Consider the following 22,800-nt stretch of genomic DNA (forward strand, 5'->3'; position numbering starts at 1 on the left):
TTCTCGCAAGTCAACCGAACACTTGGAATTTCATCCTGCCGTATTGCTTATATGTTAAAAAAATCAGCCTATAATAAGGTTAATTTAACCTTTCTTTTCCTTCTCTTCCCTTTTCCTTCCTTTCTCCCTCTCTCCTTCTCTTCTTTTTCCCTTCTCCTCTCTCTCCACTTTCTCTCTATCTCATTAAAATTAATTTAAAATTAAATTAAAATAAAATTAAAATTTAATCTAAAAATTTCTCTAGCTAATACACACAAATTAATACACACAGTAATCAATGTTTGTATCGACTTTTCTATTCTCTTCCTTACCTTCTAATTCATGATTAATGTATGAGTGATTTATTTTTCCTATCCATAATAAATAAAATTTCTGATTTCACCATCCTCATACATAAATACACATTCATACATTTTTTTAAATTTACTTTTAGCGAAAAAGAAAAAGAAATATTATTTTATAATCACCAGTCAGAATCTAAGGATTTTAACATTAAAATCAATGCCGCATTGTTCTGACTGATGACTTCCGCACAAACATATTGATCTTCGTAACATCCAGAATATATGCGATACATATACGCACATATACAGGGTGAATCAAAAGTATGTTTTAAAAATTTGTGAGCGTGTTCCTGGATAAAAAGGAAGAACAAATGTTCATATGAACATATGGTCGCAAATGCTTTGTTGTCGAGATAATGGACATAAATCAGCAGTATCAAATAATGCTTTATTTGAACGTTTACAATTTTGTTATTGTTTGTTTTTTTTTGTTTTTTTGTTTCTTTTGTTTGTTTTTTTTTGGTTAGTGGTTTTTTTGGTAGTGTGGTCGTGCTCAAGCATGTGTTGAAAATGATGGAGGACATGTAGAACATCTCTTATAAACAACAATAACAAAATTGTAAACGTTCAAATAAAGCATTATTTGATACTGCTGATTTATGTCCATTATCTCGACAACAAAGCATTTGCGACCATATGTTCATATGAACATTTGTTCTTCCTTTTTATCCAGGAACACGCTCACAAATTTTTAAAACATACTTTTGACTCACCCTGTATATTAAGAGTTACAATTAATTTATTATTAAATGTAAAAATTATATATATATATATATATATATATATATATATATTAAAATTGACTTTGAAAGTTACTTTCACAGTTACTTTCAAGGTCAATTTTAAGATTGACAGAGCCACTTTTAGAAAAAACGTTTGATACAAAAGTTTCTTATTTTTTCACGTACAATTCGAATCTGTAATAAAAAGTACCATGTTCCCCTAAAAAAATTCAACTTCCGATCCGGATGGCGTATTTCCGATTGAAAATATCACCATTTGACCAATAAAAAGTTGAAAATATCACCATTTGATAGAGCGTACCCGATTTACTTAAAAATTGTTCGCGATTTTTGATAAAAGCCATTTATTTTCATTTTAAAAGGGATGTACGGGTGGTCTGGGACACCCTGTATATACAGGGTGAGTCATTTTAATCGACGCACGCAAATATCTTATATAGTAAGCAAGATGGAAAAAAATGTTATATACAAAAGTTGTAGGGTTCATAGGGAGACACCTGATGGTAACCTTGACTCTGACCTTGGAGTCCAATTTAGGGGTCCTTTTAAGGTCACCTTTCATTTTTTAAACAAAATCCCCTATTTTTTATTACTTATTCTTGTAGCTTATCTCGAGAGCTTTCCAAAACACTATAATAAAGTATTTCTTCATCGAGTACTTTTCGAGTTACGAGGCTTGAAATAATTTCTTAATTTTACATAAACTATAAAATATCTAGTAAAATATTCATTTTTCGATTATCTTACCTTAATACTTTTATATACAAAATAATAAGAGGAATCAATTGGTGTAAAAAAAACAGTTGTTTTTAAAAAAAAATATGTAATTGTTAATTGCAAATTACATATTTTTTCTTAAAAACAACTATGTTTCTTCTTTACACCAATTGATTCCTCTCATTATTTTATATATAAAAGTATTAAGGTAAGATAATCGAAAAATGAATATTTTACTAGATATTTTATGGTTTATGTAAAATTAAGAAATTATTTCAAGCCTCGTAACTCGAAAAGTACTCAATGAAGAAATACTTTATTATAGTGTTTTGGAAAGCTCTCGAGATAAGCTACAAGAATAAGTAATAAAAAATAGAGGGTTTTGTTTAAAAAATGAAAGGTGACCTTCATGTGACCTTCAAACGACTCTTCAAGGTCAAATCATTGCCACCATCTGATGGCACCCTTCAAGCCATACAACTTTTGTTTGAAATATTTTTTTATTTAACGCACCGTTTCGGAGATATTTGAGCGTATTGTTTAAAATGGGACACCCTGTATATACAGTGCCTACCAAAAGTTCCGGGCCACCTAAATAGTTTTTGAATGGTTTGAAATATAGGATTGAAATTTATAGGGATACAATGAGATCACAAAGTCTATTATTTAACCACAAAAACACCCACCTCCACACCCCCGGGGGACGGGGGGAGGGGAGCCAAAAAATCTTAAGTGGCATATGGGGTTGAGTGAGAGCTCGTTCGAAAGGGCTTTCCGAGACGAAAACAACGCGAGGTCGCCGAGGTCTCCACGATTTCTTTTCACAGAGTTATGATCATTTGAACATTTCTATTGAGATTTTGCGATAGCGAGGGTCCACGGTGACAACAGAAGAAAGATAAGGCTTCACGCGGGCACGCGCGTCCTCTGTGTGTGTGTGTGTGTGTGTGTGTGTGTGTGTGTGTGTGAGAGAGAGAGAGAGAGGCACAATAGAATGGCCACCGAGATCACCAGATTTGACGCCATTAGATCATTCTTTTACTGGGGGTATTTGAAAACAAAGGTCTATGAGACTAGGTCTGAAAATTTAGAAGAGCGGGAAAGAATAGTGAACGTTTCAAATTCAATCACACCCGATTTTTTAACTAACGTTATCGATACGCTTTACGTTCACTTAGGACACTGCCAAGTTGTCGAAGGACATCAATTTGAACATTTGATAAAATAATTAGTGTTTTTATTCCTTCACATACACCAGTGTTCCCATCCCGGTCTTCCCTTAGTTGGCCGGACACGCTAGCGGTCTTGCCTTGGTTGGCCGGACACGCGCACGCACACACACACACACACACACACATACACACACACACACACAACAGAGAGGGTTTGGAGTCATTAAGTACGGCAGAAGTGACGAACCGCGGGGTCCTTATCTCTGTTGTGACACACACACACACGCAACAGAGAGGGTTTGGAGTCATTAAATACGGCGGAAGTGACGAACCGCGGGGTCCTTATCTCTGTTGTGACACACACACACACACACAGAGGAACGTGCGTGGCCGCGTGAAGCCTTATCTTTCTTCTGTTGTCGCCGTGGGCCCTCGCTATCGCAAAATCTCAATAGAAATGTTCAAATGATTATAACTCTGCGAAAAAAAATCGTAGAGACCTCGGCGACCTCGCGTTGTTTTCGTCTCGGAAAGCCCTTTCGAACGAGCCCTCACTCAACCCCACATGCCATTTAAGATTTTTTGCTCCCCCTCCCCCCGTTCCCCGGGGATGTGGAGGTGGGTGCTTTTGTGACTAAATAATAGACTTTGTGATCCCATTGTATCTCTATAAATTTCAATCCTATATTTCAAACCATTCAAAAATTATTTAGGTGGCCCGGAACTTTTGGTCGGCACTGTATATAATTATTACGAAAATTATATTAATTTCTATTTACAAATATATGAATAAGATTAGTAAGAATTAGTATTTCATTAATCTCTAGTAAAAACGCTTATTTTTTGTTACTTTATTTTATATTTCATTAATTATAGTCAGTGGAAGTAAAATTTCACTGTAAAATCAGTAATCGCTAGTTCGTTTGTTTACCGCTACGGTGCGCTATTTTTCTCATACTTAAGTTTTAGTTATGAGAATTATATAAAGCTTGCAAAGAGCGACAAATAAAATTAAAAGTATCACCGATTTAATTTCTGATACAATCTCGATAGAGGAACTTCAGATATTAAATCGATTTTATCAGTCGGACAAGTAAATGTCCGGCGAATAAACGAAAATGATTGTTCATTATATATTAAAGATGTAAAATAAATCATCATCTATTAAACATTCATGTTCTAATATGCATGTAAATATAAATAAAATTTTTAATTTTATACGAAGTAGATAAATTAATATTACTGATTAAAACAGTCAATATTACTAATTCTTTCAGTGAAATATTATTGATACAGTGCTATAATAACTTATAACTGCTGTATCAGTGACTCCATTTATTGTTTTTAGTGATAATGTACTGATTCATTTTTAGAGAGTGTGTATGAATGCATTATTTTATTAATTCCATAAAAAAACAAACGTTTAACGAATAAAAGAAAAAAACATTTATACATATTTTAAACATTTTTAAACATTTTTTAAACGTTTTTTTTATCAGAAAAGAGACGTATCTCTAAACGTTCTGCAGTGGACATTTTAACCAATCAGAAAATGTTTTCAAGAGTCGGTTATGAAACGTTTCAAAGAAACATTTGTGAAACGTTTTTAAAAGGAATATGACTAACCTGGGATATATTTAAAATCCTAAATTCCTAATCATGAGTATTATGTAACTATTATAATTATTATATAACTATATTTTCTCCCCACTCTCTCTCTCTTTCTTTCTCTAATAACTATTAAATATTAATTTATGTTTAAAGAAAAGAAAGACTATTTTAATATAAATTTAAAGAAAGAAATATATATTTAAGTTATAGATAAATTAAATCGTAAAATTGCAAAATATTGATAATTCATTTTTTAATTATTAAACTTTAATTATTTTTTTAACTGTCTTTTAATGAATAGTACAATAAAATATTGATTAATTATGTCACAGAAAACAGCAACATTGAAATTGGAGCACAAGCACAACAACATCAACAACAACAACAACAGCAACAGCAACATCAACAGCAATATGGAGAAGTAAATCAGTTAGGAGGTGTATTCGTAAATGGTAGACCTCTTCCTAATGCTGTCAGATTGAGAATTGTCGAACTTGCACAGCTGGGCATCAGACCATGTGATATTTCACGACAACTACGTGTCAGTCATGGATGCGTCAGTAAAATATTAGCACGCTATCATGAAACGGGTAGTATTCTACCAGGCGCGATTGGTGGGAGTAAACCGCGAGTAACCACACCAAAAGTCGTGCAATATATTAAACAATTAAAGTTAAAGGATCCAGGAATTTTTGCCTGGGAGATCAGGGATCGATTGCTGTCTGATGGCGTTTGCGATAAATACAACGTTCCTTCAGTATCCAGTATATCGAGAATATTGAGAAATAAAGTCGGCATAACAACGACTATGCATCATCATCCGCATCATTCAGCTCATCATCATCATCATCATCTTTATGCGGCCGCTGCAGCGGCTGGTACAGCTCTTTGTCCAGTGCCGTACCCACCGACACCATATCATCCGACGGTGCCACCTTCCATCACACATCACCATCAAGGTTAGTATGTGGAAATTTAGCATAGCGATTTCGAGCGAGAAATTTTTCTAATGTTCTATCAATAAAAAATAATATAACAAATTGTTTAGCTCAAAAACATTAGGTATAAATAAAATAATTCTATTTTATTTTAGTTACTTTTTTTATTTTTTTTAAACACATCATATCATCTTAAATCATAATAAAAGAATGTAGGGTCGAAGACAGTGAGCGCGGCGGCGTCGTAGAGGGCGCAGCAGTAATGCGCTCCTTTGTTGAAGAGATAAGAAAAAGCTAGAGCGTGCTGCGCGCGTTAGAGCAGAGATGGAGTTAGTATATTCTTTGCGGCCGATGCGTAAACACGCGATTGTAACCGGAAATAAAGATCCTTGTTCTTTAAGGTTATATAAGATTTATTCTACTTTTTTTTCGTATGCATCCCCTCGATTCTCACGTAGGTTTGGCAAAAGAAAACCTATAAACTCGTCCGGGATCGAGCGGCGATGTGCGAAAAAGAAGTGAAACAGTGAAGACGAAAAGATGAAACGACGAGAAGACGAAAAGACGAAACGACGAGAAGACGAAAAGACGAAACGACGAGAGGACGAAAAGACGAAACGACGAGAAGACGAAAAGACGAGACGACGAAAAGACGAAACGACGAGACGACGAAAAGATGAAAAGACGAAACGACGAGACGACGAAAAGACGAAACGACGAAAAGACGAAAAGACGAAACGACGAGAAGACGAAGTAAAAACACGGAACACAATGGAACGACTAAATAGCATGACCGTGAATGATCTTAAGGAGTTGCTACGCGCGGCGGGACTAATAACAACCGGAAACAAAAGTGAGCTCATATTACGACTTAGTCAACTCAGTGCAAACGAAATGGACAAAGTGAACGAGATACAAGCAAGCCAGGAGGTACGAGAAACGACCGTTGAAGATACTTCCGACAACGCAGGCGCTCAGGACGAAGCATCCATAAATCGACGCATGGTCGATATATATAAAAGGGAAAAAGGATTGGCCGAACGTGAACTCGCTATCCTACGTCGCGAGCTCGAATTGGAGAGAGCTAGAACGAGTCAAGCAGGCAGTAATACAGGCGCGATTCGGCGATCGAGCGTCGCACCCAATGCATCACTTCTTCAAAAACTCCTGGAAGAGTGTCTATATCAGCCGTGGCGGACCTCCTAAATTCTTTCGATGGGAACGCTGAGGCCTTCGAAACATGGGAGAAACAGGTGCTATTCTTACGAAAATCGTACGAGCTAGATGACGCAATGACGAAGATTCTGATAGGGATGAGACTAAAGGGGAAAGCGCTCGAGTGGTTCCACTCGGCCCCGCAATACATTCAGCTGCCGACGGATAGCCTATTGGCCAGCCTACGAGGAATGTTCTTTCATCGAACGAACAAAATCACGTTGAGACGCCGTTTCAAGGAACGATCATGGAAGAGAACCGAAACGTTTTACGAATACGTGCATGAGAAGACGGTCATAGGGAACCGGATCGCTATCGAAGAGGACGAACTGTTGGGATATGTCATCGACGGCATTCCCGATTCGAATTTGAGAAATCTGGCGAGAACGCATGCGTTTAAAGCAAAGGAAGAGCTTTTGTTGGCGTTCGAGGGAATCTCATTGCAGGACCAGAGCGGCACGACTACAAAGAACCGTGAGAACGTTGATAGGAAGAATAGTGATAAACGTGGACCGACTAAAGACGCGAAAAGTGAATCGGGCGAAGGGAGCGCGTCGCGTGATTCGAAAAGTTCGGCAAATAAGAAAGATCGTGGCAACAGTAACCGATGTTTTAACTGCGGATCGATAGAGCACCTAAGCGCGAATTGTCCGACAAAAGAGCGCGGAAGAAAATGTTTTAAGTGCGGCGGTCATGGCCACATCGCGGTGGAATGTCCAGAAAATCCGAAAATGACGCGAAGCACTCGTCTTCTTGCCGAGCCATCTCCGACAAAACGCGTAAAACGAATTCATATCGATGGTCAAGTTGTAGACGCCATAATGGATACCGCGAGCGACTTGACGCTCATGCGCGACGACCAATATGCCGAAATGAGCTTACCAAAGCTCACCTCCAAGTCGATACCATTCCGAGGCGTTGGAAAAGAACGGAATGAAACAATCGGATTTTTCGAGGCAACGCTGCGAGTCGACGATAATAATTATGAAGTGCGCGTATACGTTGTTAAGAAAGACTTGTTAGATCAACGACTATTGTTAGGGACGGATTTCCTTGACAATGTGCAACTTATTAGAACGCGAGACGCGTGCACGATCAAGCCGCTAAAGAACGAAAATGATGACGATGTAATCCCCGAAGTTTTGCGAATACAAATGATTGATACGAATGAAGCTGACGTCGCAATGATAAATGACGCGAAGTACCGAGAGAAAGTTACGAGCATGATAGCTGCGTACAAACCCGATAAGACTCGCGAAATCGGAGTGAAAATGTCTATTGTTTTGTACGACGACGAACCGGTGTATCAAAAAGCGCGACGATTAAGCGAGGCCGAAAAGCTTGAGGTAAACGCACAGGTAGATGAATGGCTGAAAGACAAGGTCGTACGGGAATCTAACTCGGATTTTGCTAGCCTGGTCGTTATGGTTAAGAAAAAAGACGGTACCACTCGATTGTGCGTTGACTATAGACTATTAAACAAGAAGATCGTGAAAGACCGGTACCCTTTACCATTGATCGAAGATCAATTAGATCTATTACAGGACGCAAAGATATTTACAACGCTAGATTTGAAAAACGGGTTTTCCACGTCGCGGTCGAAGAATCAAGTCGTAAATACACTGCTTTTGTGATACCCGACGGACAATACGAATTTTGCAAGGTTCCATTCGGTCTGTGTAATTCTCCAGCTGTTTTTCAAAAATTCGTGAATGCTGTTTTCAAGGGTCTCGTCCGTGAACGTGTTGTGTTGACGTACATGGACGACCTCATAATACTTTCGAAAGATCTCGACAGCGGCATAGAAAATCTAAGACGCGTATTTGAAACCGCAAGTCAAGCTGGCTTGACCTTCAGTTGGAAGAAGTGCAAATTTTTGCAGCACACAGTAGAGTTTTTAGGGCATGTAATCAGTCATGGCAAGGTACGACCATCCGAACTAAAAACTGAATCCGTCAAAAAATTCCCAAAGCCAGTCAACGTAAAGCAAGTCCAAGCCTTCCTGGGATTAACAGGATATTTCCGCAAGTTTGTTCCAAAATATTCGATAATAGCGCGGCCCTTGACAAACCTTTTAAAAGCCGGTGCCAAATTTCGATTCGATGAAGCCGAAGAGGACGCGTTCGTAAATCTGAAGATTGCTTTAACCAGTCACTCCGTTTTGAACCTATATCACATTAACACCGAGACTGAGTTACACACGGATGCTTCGAAACATGGGTATGGTGCAACACTTGTCCAACGAAATGCAGACGATGGCGCATGGCACCCAGTTTATTACGCGAGCGGAAAAACAACCTCTGCAGAAGAAAAATATTGCAGTTATGAGTTAGAGGTGTTGGCCATTGTAAAATCGTTGAAAAAGTTTAGAGTCTACTTGCTAGGAATCCCATTCCGAATCGTTACAGACTGTCGCGCGTTCGCGCTTACAATGAACAAAAAAGACCTATGCGTGCGAGTGGCCAGATGGGTGCTACTTCTCGAAGAGTTTGATTATGTGATAGAGCACCGTCCGGGTACAAGTATGATGCACGTGGACGCCTTAAGCAGAAATCCGCTACCGATCTGTATGCTGATAACTGGTTGCGAAGATGGACTGGCGGCTCGTCTGCGAAGAGCTCAACGTGAAGATGACGCTATAAAGAAAATTATCGACGAGACTGAACGGGGCAAGCGACATGGGTACATCCTGCGAAGTGGCCTTTTATACAAAGAGGTGGAAAATGATATTCGCTTGGTAATTCCGCGAGCTCTGTGCTCTCATATAATAAGACAGGCGCACGAGAAAGGCCATTTTTCCACGGCGAAGACGGAGGCTATTTTGAAGAAAGATTATTGGATACCTAATTCGCGTGAGAAGATAACTAAGATCGTACAAAATTGCGTCGATTGCATTGTCGCGGAAAGAAAAGAAGGGAAGCAAGAAGGATACCTTAACTCGATTGCAAAAGGAGCTGCGCCTCTAGATACATTCCACATTGATCACTTGGGCCCATTTGCGTCAACGAAGCAGAGCTATAGACATATCTTGGTGATAGTCGACAGCTTTACTAAATTCACGTGGTTATATTCGACGAGATCTACAAGCACAGCTAAAGTAATTGATCGGCTAAGGAAGCAAGCAGTTATTTTCGGTAATCCTCGAAGAATTGTCAGACCGCGGTACCGCATTCACCGCCAATGAATTCCGAGAATACTGTAAAGACGAAAGGATAGAGCATATCCTTACGACGACTGGAATCCCAAGGGCGAATGGACAAGTTGAACGCGTGAATCGCGTCCTGATTCCACTCATCACGAAGTTGACGGCACCTAAACCAGCAGAGTGGTACAAACACCTCGGCGTCGCGCAACAATGTCTCAATATGACGTACCATCGAAGCATTGACGCTACTCCATTCTACGTAATGTTCGTATGCGTGGGGACTCACCCACGCATACGCGACGATCCGTCGTTGAAAGAGATGATAGATAAGGAGCTGTTGTCGTCATTCGAGAACGACAGAGACGAAATTAGAGAGCGTGCAAAAGATCGTATACAAAAGACGCAAGAGGAAAACAGGAAAGGCTATAATCGGAAACGAAAATCAGCTCGGCAATACAAGGAAGGAGATCTTGTGGCCATCGAGAGGACGCAACGAGATCCAGGTCAAAAATTCGCTGCAAAATTCCTCGGCCCTTACGAGATTTCCCGTATTCTAAGAAACGACCGATATTTGGTAAGGAAGGTAGGAGACCATGAGGGTCCAGGACAGACGTCTACTGCTGCTGACCATATCAAACCCTGGGAAACCTACACCGAATCGGAAGATGAAGAACCTGATTATGAAGGCGCTCATTCGAGGGCGAATGAGAGAGCAGGACGGCCGAATGTAAGGTCGAAGATAGTGAGCGCGGCGGCGTTGTAGAGGGCGCAGCGCTAATGCGCTCCTTTGTTGAAGAGATAAGAAAAAGCTAGAGCGTGCTGCGCGCGTTAAAGCAGAGATGGAGTTAGTATATTCTTTGCGGCCGACGCGTAAACACGCGATTGTAACCGGAAATAAAGATCCTTGTTCTTTAAGGTTATATAAGATTTATTCTACTTTTTTTTCGTATGCATCCCCTCGATTCTCACGTAGGTTTGGCAAAAGAAAACCTATAAGAATTAAAAATAAATACAATTCTTTTCTCTAAAACTTATATACTTTATAAACTAAATTTTAAAAATTAATTGTTTATATATAGCAATTATTTCACATATAATAAATTATATGTTTCACATATAATTTATATATATAAATCACTATATGTTTTTCAAATACCAATCAAATTTTATAGTTTGTTTTATATATAATTGTGTTTAAATTAATTAAATTAATTAAATAAGAGTGTAATTTATCTTATTAAAAAGTAAATTAAATTTACAATGATTAAAGCAATTATAAACACAATTATATACATATATATATATATACATACATACATATATATATGTATATACAGGGTGTCCCATTTTATCGATCACCCCGAATAACTTTTTTAATTTTGATTGTAGAAAAAAACGTTTCAGACAAAAGTTATATGGTTTCAAGGGGGACATGAGACGGTACCTTAAGTTTGACCTTAAAGAGTCAGCTGAAAATCACGTGAAGGTCACCTCCAACTTTTTAAATGGGACACCCTACATGCTTTTGCATATTCTTATAGCTCATCTCGAGAGCTTTTCAAAACACTATAATTAAGTTAGTTTTCATTAAGTACTTTCCGAGTTATGAGACTTGAAATAATTTCTTAATTTTACATAAATTGTAAAATATCTTGTAAAATATTCATTTTTCGATTATCTTACCTTAATACTTTTATGTACAAAATAATGAGAGGAATCAATTGGTGTAAAGAAAACACATAGTTATTTTTAAGAAAAAAAATGTGTTAATTGCAAATTACATTTTTTTTGAAACAATTATGTGCTTTACACCAATTGATTCCTCTCATTATTTTGTACATAAAAGTATTAAGGTAAGATAATCGAAAAATGAGTATTTTACAAGATATTTTGCAGTTTATGTAAAATTAAGAAATTATTTCAAGCCTCATAACTCGGAAAGTACTTAACGAAAAGGTACTTAATTATAGTGTTTTGGAAAGCTCTCGAGATGAGCTACAAGAATATGCAAAAGCATATAGGGTGTCCCGTTTAAAAAGTTGGAGGTGACCTTCACGTGACTTTCAGCTGACTCTTCAAGGTCAAACTAATGGCACCGTCTCATGTCCCCCTTGAAACCATATAACTTTTGTCTAAAACGTTTTTTTCTACAATCAAAATTAAAAAAGTTATTCGGGGTGATCGATTAAATTGGGACACCCTGATATACAGGGTGTGCCAAAATTCCCGCATGTGGAATGCACAGCGTGATTGTTCGTACCAAAACAAACAACTTTTTCCTTTGGGAAAATTGCGTCTGAACATTACTTTTTAAATGAGAGCAACTTTAAGCTAACGAATAAGCGCTTTAGATTACGCTTGTATCAGGGTCGGCGCGCGCGCGGCATATGTGGCGTTTGAGCGTGTACGCTATTTTACTATTTCACTAAAGATTTTACAAGAATTATATATGATATCTAAATATCTATTTTCAATACAACGTACTTAATAAGATATTTTTTAAATTGATATCATCGAAGCAATGACTAAAAGTAAAATAAATAGATTAGAATAATTTTGATCCAAACATGCGAATAATTTTGATCCAAAATTATTGCTCCTACGTTCTAGATATTTTTTGGCTCTGAAAAGGGCCGATTAAATGTTTTAAATGTTTAGCACATGTTCGAAATGTAGACTTGCTATTTGTATATTCGCTCTGCGTATGAGATTTTTTTGTATACGTTGGACGTTTCTTTGTAAGTTGTATTGAAAATAGTGATATTTAAATGCATAATTCATGTAAAACTTTAATGAAATGGTAAAATAGCTTACACGCTCAAACGCCACACATGCCGCGCGCGCGCCGCCCCTGATTTAAGCGTAATGGCCGATCTTCTTTAATTAATTTTTCCTTAATTATTGCGAATATCGCAAAATAGTATAGGACCTTCCTTCTTAATTTGAGCCAATCTACTTTCACACTTCGGGACTGCGAAAATTTTCCTGGCACCCTGTATGCTCGGGTGTCTTCCATTGTCATGTGAACTAGTCTTATTAGTTTGCTGGATATGCCAAACTCTTTCAGTATACTTTCTATCTATTAATGGAGTCATAGGCTTGTTTGAAATCTATGAAGATTTGATATATGTCAACGTATTCCCATGTTTTTCTGAGGATCTCCTTAACACTAGTTAATAGTTAGTCAATTGTGGATCTGCCTGGTCTGAAGCCAGCTTGGTACTCTCCTACAATATTCTGCACTCTTATCAGTAGTCTTCGATTTAAGATATAGGTGAAGACTTTACATGCTGTACATAATAGCGATATGCCTCAATAGTTCTTACATTGCAGCTTGTCCCCTTTTTTGTGTATTGAATGTATAATGCTTTTCTTCCAGTCTTCAGGCATTGTTTCCTTCGTCCAGATTTTTGACAATAATTCTTTAAGTCAGAGCTGTCCACGTTTTGCACTTTTCGGCCGATTTCCGTGAGTCAACGCCTATCGCCCTCTCCTTACGTCTCGAGACCTTAGCAACGAGCCATCTAACAACCGTAACCAAGACGCGCGGTCTTGAGACCTTAGCAACGAGCCATCTAACAACCGTAACCAAGGCTACCAGATTGCATACGCTGCGTCCAGCGGCGGCACGATTTGTATCCCCACCACTTTCGGACACAAAGGCATCTAGCACTCAACGAGCGCTTATGCCTTTGTGTCCGAAAATGGTGGGGATACAAATCGTGCCGCCGCTGGACGCAGCGTATGCAATCTGGTAGCCTTGACCGTAAAGACGCGCGGTCTTGGTTACGGTTGTTAGATGGCTCGTTGCTAAGGTCTCGAGACGTAAGGAGGGGGCGATAGGCGTTGACTCACGGAAATCGGCCGAAAAGTGCAAAACGTGGACAGCTCTGCTTTAAGTTATGTTTTTACCCTCGACTTCCAGCTTGTACAGTTCTGAAGAGATACTTTATCAAATCCGCTTTGTTATTTTTTAAGGCCTTGATGGCTTTATTTATTTCTTCAAAAGACGATGGGTCAATTAGGTGGCTGTTCTGGAGTTTGTCTATGATTTCTTCCTGTTGTGATGTTATGTTGTTGTCATCCTGTTTGCCTCCATGTTATGCCTCATTTTCGTGTTGTCCTAAGAGCTTTTGGGAAATAGTCCTTCCATGTCTTATGATTGTAGTCTCGCCAATAATTTGTCCTTTCCTTTCTCTGCATAGGTTTGTGCGTGATTTATATCCTTCCCTGAACCTCTTTACATGTTGTTTAGGTTTTTGAATTGTTTCTCTATTAAATGTACTTGCTCATTAACGAATATCCGATTCTTCCTTCTACATGTCTTTTCAGCTTCCTTTCTCGCTTTTGCAAATTCTTCCCTTTTTTCTCTCGTCCTTCTTTGTACATATTTTCTATGTAGTTTATTTCTCAAATCGATTGCTCTTCGTCGAACCATTTCTCTTTCTTTTGTCTTGTCTGTATTCCTAGTGTGGCCGTTTCTAGTATTGTTTTTATTTCATTCCAGTGTATCTCCATTGTTGTTGTTATTGTCCGGTTATCCACTGTTTCCATTATTTTGTCTAGTTACTTCTGAAATCTTTCCTTTATCTCTGGTTTTTCTAGCTTCCGAAGGTCGAGCTTCTCCTCTAGTTCCGGTTTTTTTGCTACCTGTCTGTTGATTCTAAACCTAAATTTGACTTGCAGGAAAAGGTGGGCTAATCCGCATGACGCACCTCTTCTTTCTCTGACATCTAGGATGCTAGTGGCATTTCTTTTATCCACCAATAGGTGATCGATTTGGTTAACTGTTGTTTTGTTAGGTGAGATCCACGTGCCCTTGTGTATATCCCGGGAAGCAGGTGGAACTAATGATCATGTTCTTGCTGATTGCGAAATCAATCAACATTTCTCCGTTTTCACTCGTTACATTATGGAGGCTGTGTTCTCCTATTACTCCTTTATGTTCCTCTTCTTTCCCAATCTTGACTGGTTCATATCGCCGATTATCATTATGTCGTTTCTCGGGGTGCTATCATATGCTTGCTCGATATGTTGGTAGAAGGCTTCTTTGATGTCTTCATTCTTGTCATCCATCGGGCAGTATATATTGATGAGGATTATATTGCGGAATTTTGCTTTCATTTTCAGTATGCAGATTCTTTCATTAAAGAGTCTGAAATCTATTATTTTAGATTTCAAATTTTTGTTTACTATGAGGCGACTCCATATTCTTTGCTGCCTCCTTCCTTTCCACTGTATAATATTGTGTGGGATCTTGGTATCTCTAATTCCTTTCCTTATCCATCGTGTCTCTTGTATGACGGCTATCTTTATTTTGTATTTATAAGCTCCCTTAGTAAACTTGTGATCCAGGAATGAGCATCGTCCTGACGTTCCATGATTCAATTGTTATCTCCATTGTTTGTTACCTAAATCGTTTCTTAATAGTCCATTATGATTTCCGAGGCTTTTCTACTGAAGGTTTCGTAAAAAGTCTTTTTTCTGGGAATGGGTTGATAGCCTATAGCCCCCCTTTTCGGAGAGCCATTTATCCCGCTCCCGTCGGCCCTGACCTCACTTTCCACTGGGGTTGCCCAGTCTTCCACGGCGTTATTCAGGTTCTCAGAGTTCACCACTTGAAGGTGAAAGTCGAAATTGGGTAAAAGTGGCTGTGCAGTATTCTCTTGTTGAGTTCTGTGTGCATGTACTATCCCATTTGAAGCCCCGAAAGCAAAAAAAAAATATATAAATGCATAATTTTTTTTACAATAAAAGATAATATATTAATAAAATGTAATTAATTTTTACATTATTAATTTTTAAGTGTAATTAAACACAGATAAAAAATTTGTTTCTTTGAAAATAAAAATATAAATATGCGTGAGTATTTCAAAATTATTTTTAATTATAAAAGCGCTTTATCATTCTTATTTTATAAACATATAGAAATTACTTAACAATAACAATTGATTGTATTAAGATTGTAATATGTAGATAAAAAATTAGCTTTCTTGTGGCTATAAAATTAATTAAAATTTTCGCAGTTCTGACCATTTCTTGTAAATTGAATCTTGTAATTTGAATATATAGTGAAACTGCATATTAGCGACTCACCAATTTCGATGATATATGTTATCAAGGACATGTCCTTGAGTGACATTCAAAAGATTTTAGCCGTCCCTCGTTGTTTATTATAAAATTATAAACCATTAAAGATAGTGACTAATCGATAGTATAATGTAAATCTCGATTTGTATGGAATACTAAAAATCTATATGAAATTATATAATAGATTGCACTGAAAATAGGGAGCGATAAACCTCGTTTCATGTAAAAAGTTGAAAATCCATGCGGGACCATTGAACTTATTTTGTGTAAATCTGCATAAATTGCACTCTCAGCAAGAGATAAGAATGAATTTTCTTTTATCGTGCAATGTAGAATGAACTTTTTTTATCTTGCAAAGTACATGCGTGGATACAATAGGTTCCGCCCCCTCTCTTCCCTACGGGAGGGCTCCACTTCCAGAAGATATAACCTAACCCAAACCTATTCTTGATTTAAAATAAATTTGGTTTAAAATGGAAATAGATTTGGATTAAGTTATATCTTCCGGAAATGGAGTCCCCTCCCCGGTATCCCTCCCCTAGAGGGGGAACGAAACCCACTGTATCCACACATGTACTTTGCCAGATAAAGGGAAGTTCATTCTACATTTAATCTCCCGTTGAGAGTGCAGTTGCATGAACTGCAGATTTACCCAAAATAAGTTCACGGAAATATTGAAACTATTTTGTAAATAACATTGTAAATAACATTGTAATAAACAACGAGTGACGGCTGAAACTTTTTACAAGTTAATCAGGCACATGTCTTTGACAACATATATCAAGGTCGTCAAAATTGGTGAGATCGTCGCTAATATGCAGTTTTATCGAATATACAGGGTGGCCCATTTTAATCCATCCAATCGAATATCTCGAAAACCAAGCCCGAGAGAGAAAAATGTTTCAGACAAAAGTTGTTTGATTTCGAGGGGGCCATAAGATGGTACCATTGATTTGATCTTGAAGAGTCATTTGAAGGTCACGTGAAGGTCACTTCAATTTTTTTAAATAGAACACCCTATATATTTTTGCACATTCTTGTAGCTCATCTCGAGAGCTTTCCAAAACACTATAATTAAGTTAGTTTTTATTAAGTACTTTCCGAGTTATGAGACTTGAAATAATTTCTTAATTTTACATAAACCGTAAAATATCTTGTAAAATATTCATTTTTCGATTATCTTACCTTAATACTTTTATGTACAAAATAATGAGAGGAATCAATTGGTGTAAAGAAAAAACATAGTTGTTTTTAAGAAAAAATATGTAATTTGCAATTAACAATTACATATTTTTTTTTAAAAACAACTATGTTTTTTCTTTATACCAATTGATTCCTCTCATTATTTTGTACATAAAAGTATTAAGGTAAGATAATCGAAAAATGAATATTTTACAAGATATTTTATAATTTATGTAAAATTAAGAAATTATTTCAAGCCTCATAACTCGGGAAGTACTTAATGAAAACTAACTTAATTATAGTGTTTTGGAAAGCTCTCGAGATGAGCTACAAGAATGTGCAAAAATATATAGGGTGTTCCATTTAAAAAAATTGAAGTGACCTTCACGTGACCTTCAAATGACTTTTCAAGATCAAATCAATGGTACCATCTTATGGCCCCCTCGAAATCAAACAACTTTTGTCTGAAACATTTTTCTCTCCCGGGCTTGGTTTTCGAGATATTCGACTGGATGGATTAAAATGGGCCACCCTGTATATCAGAAATAGCTAATAAGATAGATTTTATTCCACATGGAATATACAAAGTGTCTCATTTTAATGAAGATAATTATATATCATTTAAATTTGCTACCAAAAAAATATTTTAGACAAAATTTATCGAATTTATTTTTTAAGATTTTAAGGAGAAAAAATATTTATAATTTTAAATTTTAATGAAGTCATTTTTTAATATGAAAGTCAATCTAATTGTTTTAAGTGGAATTACCCCAATTTTTTTAAATAAACTGATTCCTAACAAAGAAATTAGAGTAAATATTTACTTTAGGTTATACAATACGAAAAATTTTCATTTTGTCATATATTGTAGAGGATACATTCCTAAATAATATACGGTTTGGATTTTAGGAGAGACGGCAGTCTCTCCTAGTTCCTGAGATATGCAATTTTGAAATTTCATATTTATATCATCTTTTCGTTACATCCTATTTGTGTTTACTTAGATGTTTATTTAGATCTTTTTGTTTGCTCATCACGGTTTTATGTTATATTTTATCAATTGGTGTAAAGAAAAAACATAGTTGTTTTTAAGAAAAAATATGTAATTTGCAATTAACAATTACATATTTTTTTTTAAAAACAACTATGTTTTTTCTTTATACCAATTGATTCCTCTCATTATTTTGTACATAAAAGTATTAAGGTAAGATAATCGAAAAATGAATATTTTACAAGATATTTTATAATTTATGTAAAATTAAGAAATTATTTCAAGCCTCATAACTCGGGAAGTACTTAATGAAAACTAACTTAATTATAGTGTTTTGGAAAGCTCTCGAGATGAGCTACAAGAATGTGCAAAAATATATAGGGTGTTCCATTTAAAAAAATTGAAGTGACCTTCACGTGACCTTCAAATGACTTTTCAAGATCAAATCAATGGTACCATCTTATGGCCCCCTCGAAATCAAACAACTTTTGTCTGAAACATTTTTCTCTCCCGGGCTTGGTTTTCGAGATATTCGACTGGATGGATTAAAATGGGCCACCCTGTATATCAGAAATAGCTAATAAGATAGATTTTATTCCACATGGAATATACAAAGTGTCTCATTTTAATGAAGATAATTATATATCATTTAAATTTGCTACCAAAAAAATATTTTAGACAAAATTTATCGAATTTATTTTTTAAGATTTTAAGGAGAAAAAATATTTATAATTTTAAATTTTAATGAAGTCATTTTTTAATATGAAAGTCAATCTAATTGTTTTAAGTGGAATTACCCCAATTTTTTTAAATAAACTGATTCCTAACAAAGAAATTAGAGTAAATATTTACTTTAGGTTATACAATACGAAAAATTTTCATTTTGTCATATATTGTAGAGGATACATTCCTAAATAATATACGGTTTGGATTTTAGGAGAGACGGCAGTCTCTCCTAGTTCCTGAGATATGCAATTTTGAAATTTCATATTTATATCATCTTTTCGTTACATCCTATTTGTGTTTACTTAGATGTTTATTTAGATCTTTTTGTTTGCTCATCACGGTTTTATGTTATATTTTACTTATGTATTTATATTTTTTTTACATTTGCTCATTGTAATTTCAATAACAAGCTATAGAATTACACAGACCTGCAAGGGTCAGTTACAAAAAGAGTAGGTGAATCTGATAGATTTTTTGACGCTGAAAACGAATCTGGCCGCAGAATTTCCTCAGCATATCAGGTTTCCGAGTAATTTATAGTTAAATAGTCGAAAAATGGCAAATTCGGCAAATTTCATGAATTTATTATGGAAGAACCTAATTTTTTGAAATATTTCTGCCAATGACATTGTATAGTATTCGTCTTCACCTTTCAAATCCATTTTCGATTGTCGCTGCACAATTTTTTTCGTTGAAACATACAAGTATGAAGTTATAAGAAAATTTACGTTAAAGAAAATTTACATAAGCATCAATATAGCAGATCCACGATCTTGAATTTTTAAAAGGCTTAAATATGTCAGGTTTAGTTGTCCAAAAAAGTCCTATAAAAATATATCTAATACAGTTGTTACATATTTTGATAAATTTTTCTAAATTTTATTCCTTTTTATTGTAATTCTGTTCGCCATATTGGATGCGCCATTTTTAATTTCAAAAAATGACAGGCGGTGTTCAAAAATTTATGTTTTTACTCAAATTTTGATTCATGATAAAACAGAGAGGTAACACAGTTGAATTGGAATGGCTTATTGAACTACTATGCATGACCAGTCTTATAACTTGTATATCTCAACGAAAAAAAATCGTGCGGTAGCAATCGAAAATGGATTTGAAAGGTGAAGACTAATGCTACGATGCCATTGGCAGAAATATTTCAAAAAATTAGATTTCCTCATAATAAATTCATGTAATTTGCCGAAATAGCCGTTTTTGGACTGTTTAATCACAAATTACTCAAAAACCTGGCGTGCTGGAGAAATTCTGCGAATTCATTTTTAGCGTCAAAAAATCTATCAAATTCACCTACTCTGCTTCTTGTAATTAACCAAACAAAATTTCGTAGGCCTGTGTATTATTATTTAAATACCTAATATAATTTAAATATCTTATACCTAAATTTTTAATATGTATTCGTATGTTATTTTGCTCGCCTTGCAAAGTACAAGCGTGGATACCACGGATTCCGCCCCCTCTCCCTCCCTACAGGGCTCCACTTCCGGAAGATATAATTTAACCCATGTCCAAGGTACATGGGATATACCTCGCTTCACATAGCTCCAGATAAATTTACAATTTTCTATGCGAAGCGAGGTATATGCTATAGTTTAGATACAGGTTAGGTTAGGTTATATTTCCTGAAGTGGAGATACCTCTATGAGGAGGAGCTGGATTAAATATCGATATTAATCGAAATGATATTATTCGTACGGTTACAAATGGGAATGTGCCATAAAATGTGTATTAATATAAAATATGCATCGATATAATATAATTATTAATATAAAATGTTAAATTTAATAATAAAAATAATTTTTTCAAAACATTTAAAGTTCATCAAAATCCGTGATCTCTATCTGATACTCCTCTTGTCAATTTTTACGTTGGAAAATGACCTTAGTTAATTTCAGATTCAATTCAAGATCATCAAGAGATGCAATAACGTTTCGTTTTAAGTATATCTTGTCAACAACTCTCGGAAAAATTACAGTTTGTATTATCTTCTGGGGGATGTTTTTCAAAAATAAATTAAAATACTTGTAAATTAGATCACCTTTTCGAAAAATGAAGCTGAAGATCAATGAAAACATGGATTTTCCTAAGTATAATGAAGAGACACGGTAGTGTCTCGCCCTAAGTTAATGCGTAGCAGCGAGGCAGTGGCACGGCGACGCCCATTTGCAAACTGATACTAGGCGCATGGCGAAGCGGTAAGCAGAGCGCTTACCAAACATATTACGCTGAAGCGCCATCGTGTTTCAGAGAGCGTCTCACTGCTTTGTCGCGTGCTTAGCATGAATAGAATGACTCTTATCGCCGCGTGCTTGTACTCGCATGGATTGGCCAATCTCCTTTATTTAATATCTTCAAATTTTACGTAGTCTGCAAAATATTATAGGACATTTTAGTTCAATTTAACGAGGTATATTCGGATATAATATAAAAAGACATGAAGATATATTATTTGATCAAATACAGAATATACAGAAATGTTATTCGAAGAAAATGTATAATCTCTCTTTTTTACATAAGCAACACTTAAATTAATGGTAATTATGCATAAAAAGGGCCCACCTTCGCACAAATGTGTTATTGACGTATGTTGTGAAGATGTTATCTCTGATTAACATTCTGAAGGTTTTAGCCGGCGATCGTTCTTTATTCAAAAGTTATTAACAAATAAATGTGAGAAATATTGACATAAAGATTCTACTTTATTTGTTCACCGATTTGCTTTATTTTTAAATATGTTATAGAGGAGATTTTCCCGAGTAATTTCGTATATATATATGGGACGTTCCACGTCAACCGGATCACTTGTCTGTCCAAAATTTGATGCAACATACAGGGACGTGTAATGACTCAAAAAATTTGTCTACTCAAGTACTTTCAGAAGCCATGTGCCACTTTAAAAAAATCAAGATGGCGGCTCCAATATGCCGCCTGAAAGTGCCAAAAATCGCACGAATCCCTGGATAATCATACGTTATTAGCTGTTCAATAATTGAATCGACCTCAAAATGACCTCAATAGAGGTTTTTGGAGTTGCTGATCACGAATGTAATGTCTGACGTTTCACGTCAACCGAATCACCTCCCTGTCTAAAATTTGATGCAACGTAAAAAAACGTGTAAGGGATCAAATTACTCGTCTTTATTAGTACTTTTTGATGAAATATGTTTTATTGCAAAAAACAACATGGCGATACCAATATGGCGTCCGTAAAGAAGGAAATAAAAAGATTTAGTCTCATTTTCGATTAAAGCGTTTCAATGTTCCGAAAAATATCTTATTTTTACTTAAAAGCCACTTATTGTTAGTATCTCTAGGAATCAATCACCGTATTCAGTTTCCGGGAAAAAACAAGATGACATATGTTATGCTCTAATATTGCATAGTAATTATAATATCTACTGGGTCTGAATATTTTTTTACCTCTAATCTTTTATTAGAAGTAGGGATGAATGCGTGACACATCTGAATATTGGGCACAGCAGGTGCATTAGAAAATTTTTTATTCAGAGATTTCAAAGTCTTCTGGTGATCCTCTTTAGTGTAATAAAAAAATCGTATGTTAGTAAATTTTTCCTTAGCCCAAGAGAAGAGAGATCTTGAGTTCAAAATAGCATTGTTTGGATCCACTTATAGGCTATAGCGAGTCGCCTCCCTTTTCAGAGTCGCTCCAAGACCATCACATGATCCTTTACCATGTGCTGTAGCATGGAAGTGCCATTCGGCTTCAATGTCAAAATCAACTTTGTGATTTATCAGCTGGATCATTTTAAATCTATTTTTGAAATGCTGCTTAGCGCCATCGGTTATGTAAATAATTTTGTTCACTTTTGGACATACTTTTTTAATTTCCGGTATTACCATTTGCTGCATCATGTACATTGCTGCTGCGTCGTGAGTTGTGCAATCTGATA

General features: G+C 36.0%; 1 protein-coding gene and 1 pseudogene across 7 annotated transcripts in view; both read left to right on the plus strand.

The window, feature by feature from the left end:
* Nucleotides 1–22,800, plus strand: part of LOC145960497 (uncharacterized) — a 260,066-nt gene that overhangs the window by 78,469 nt on the left and 158,797 nt on the right. For all 7 annotated transcript variants that reach the window (XM_083080011.1, XM_083080005.1, XM_083080006.1 and 4 more), the window contains exon 3: nt 4,920–5,546. In XM_083080011.1, coding sequence (XP_082936137.1) covers nt 4,920–5,546 — 627 coding nt within the window. The remainder of the gene's footprint in view (nt 1–4,919; nt 5,547–22,800) is intronic.
* Nucleotides 6,014–10,648, plus strand: LOC145960798 (uncharacterized; annotated as a pseudogene).

Source organism: Camponotus vicinus, unplaced genomic scaffold (assembly GCF_025532165.1).
Source record: "Camponotus vicinus isolate PSW18456_S1 unplaced genomic scaffold, iyCamVici1.0 SCAF_10, whole genome shotgun sequence".
NCBI classification, from domain to species: Eukaryota; Metazoa; Arthropoda; class Insecta; order Hymenoptera; family Formicidae; genus Camponotus; species Camponotus vicinus.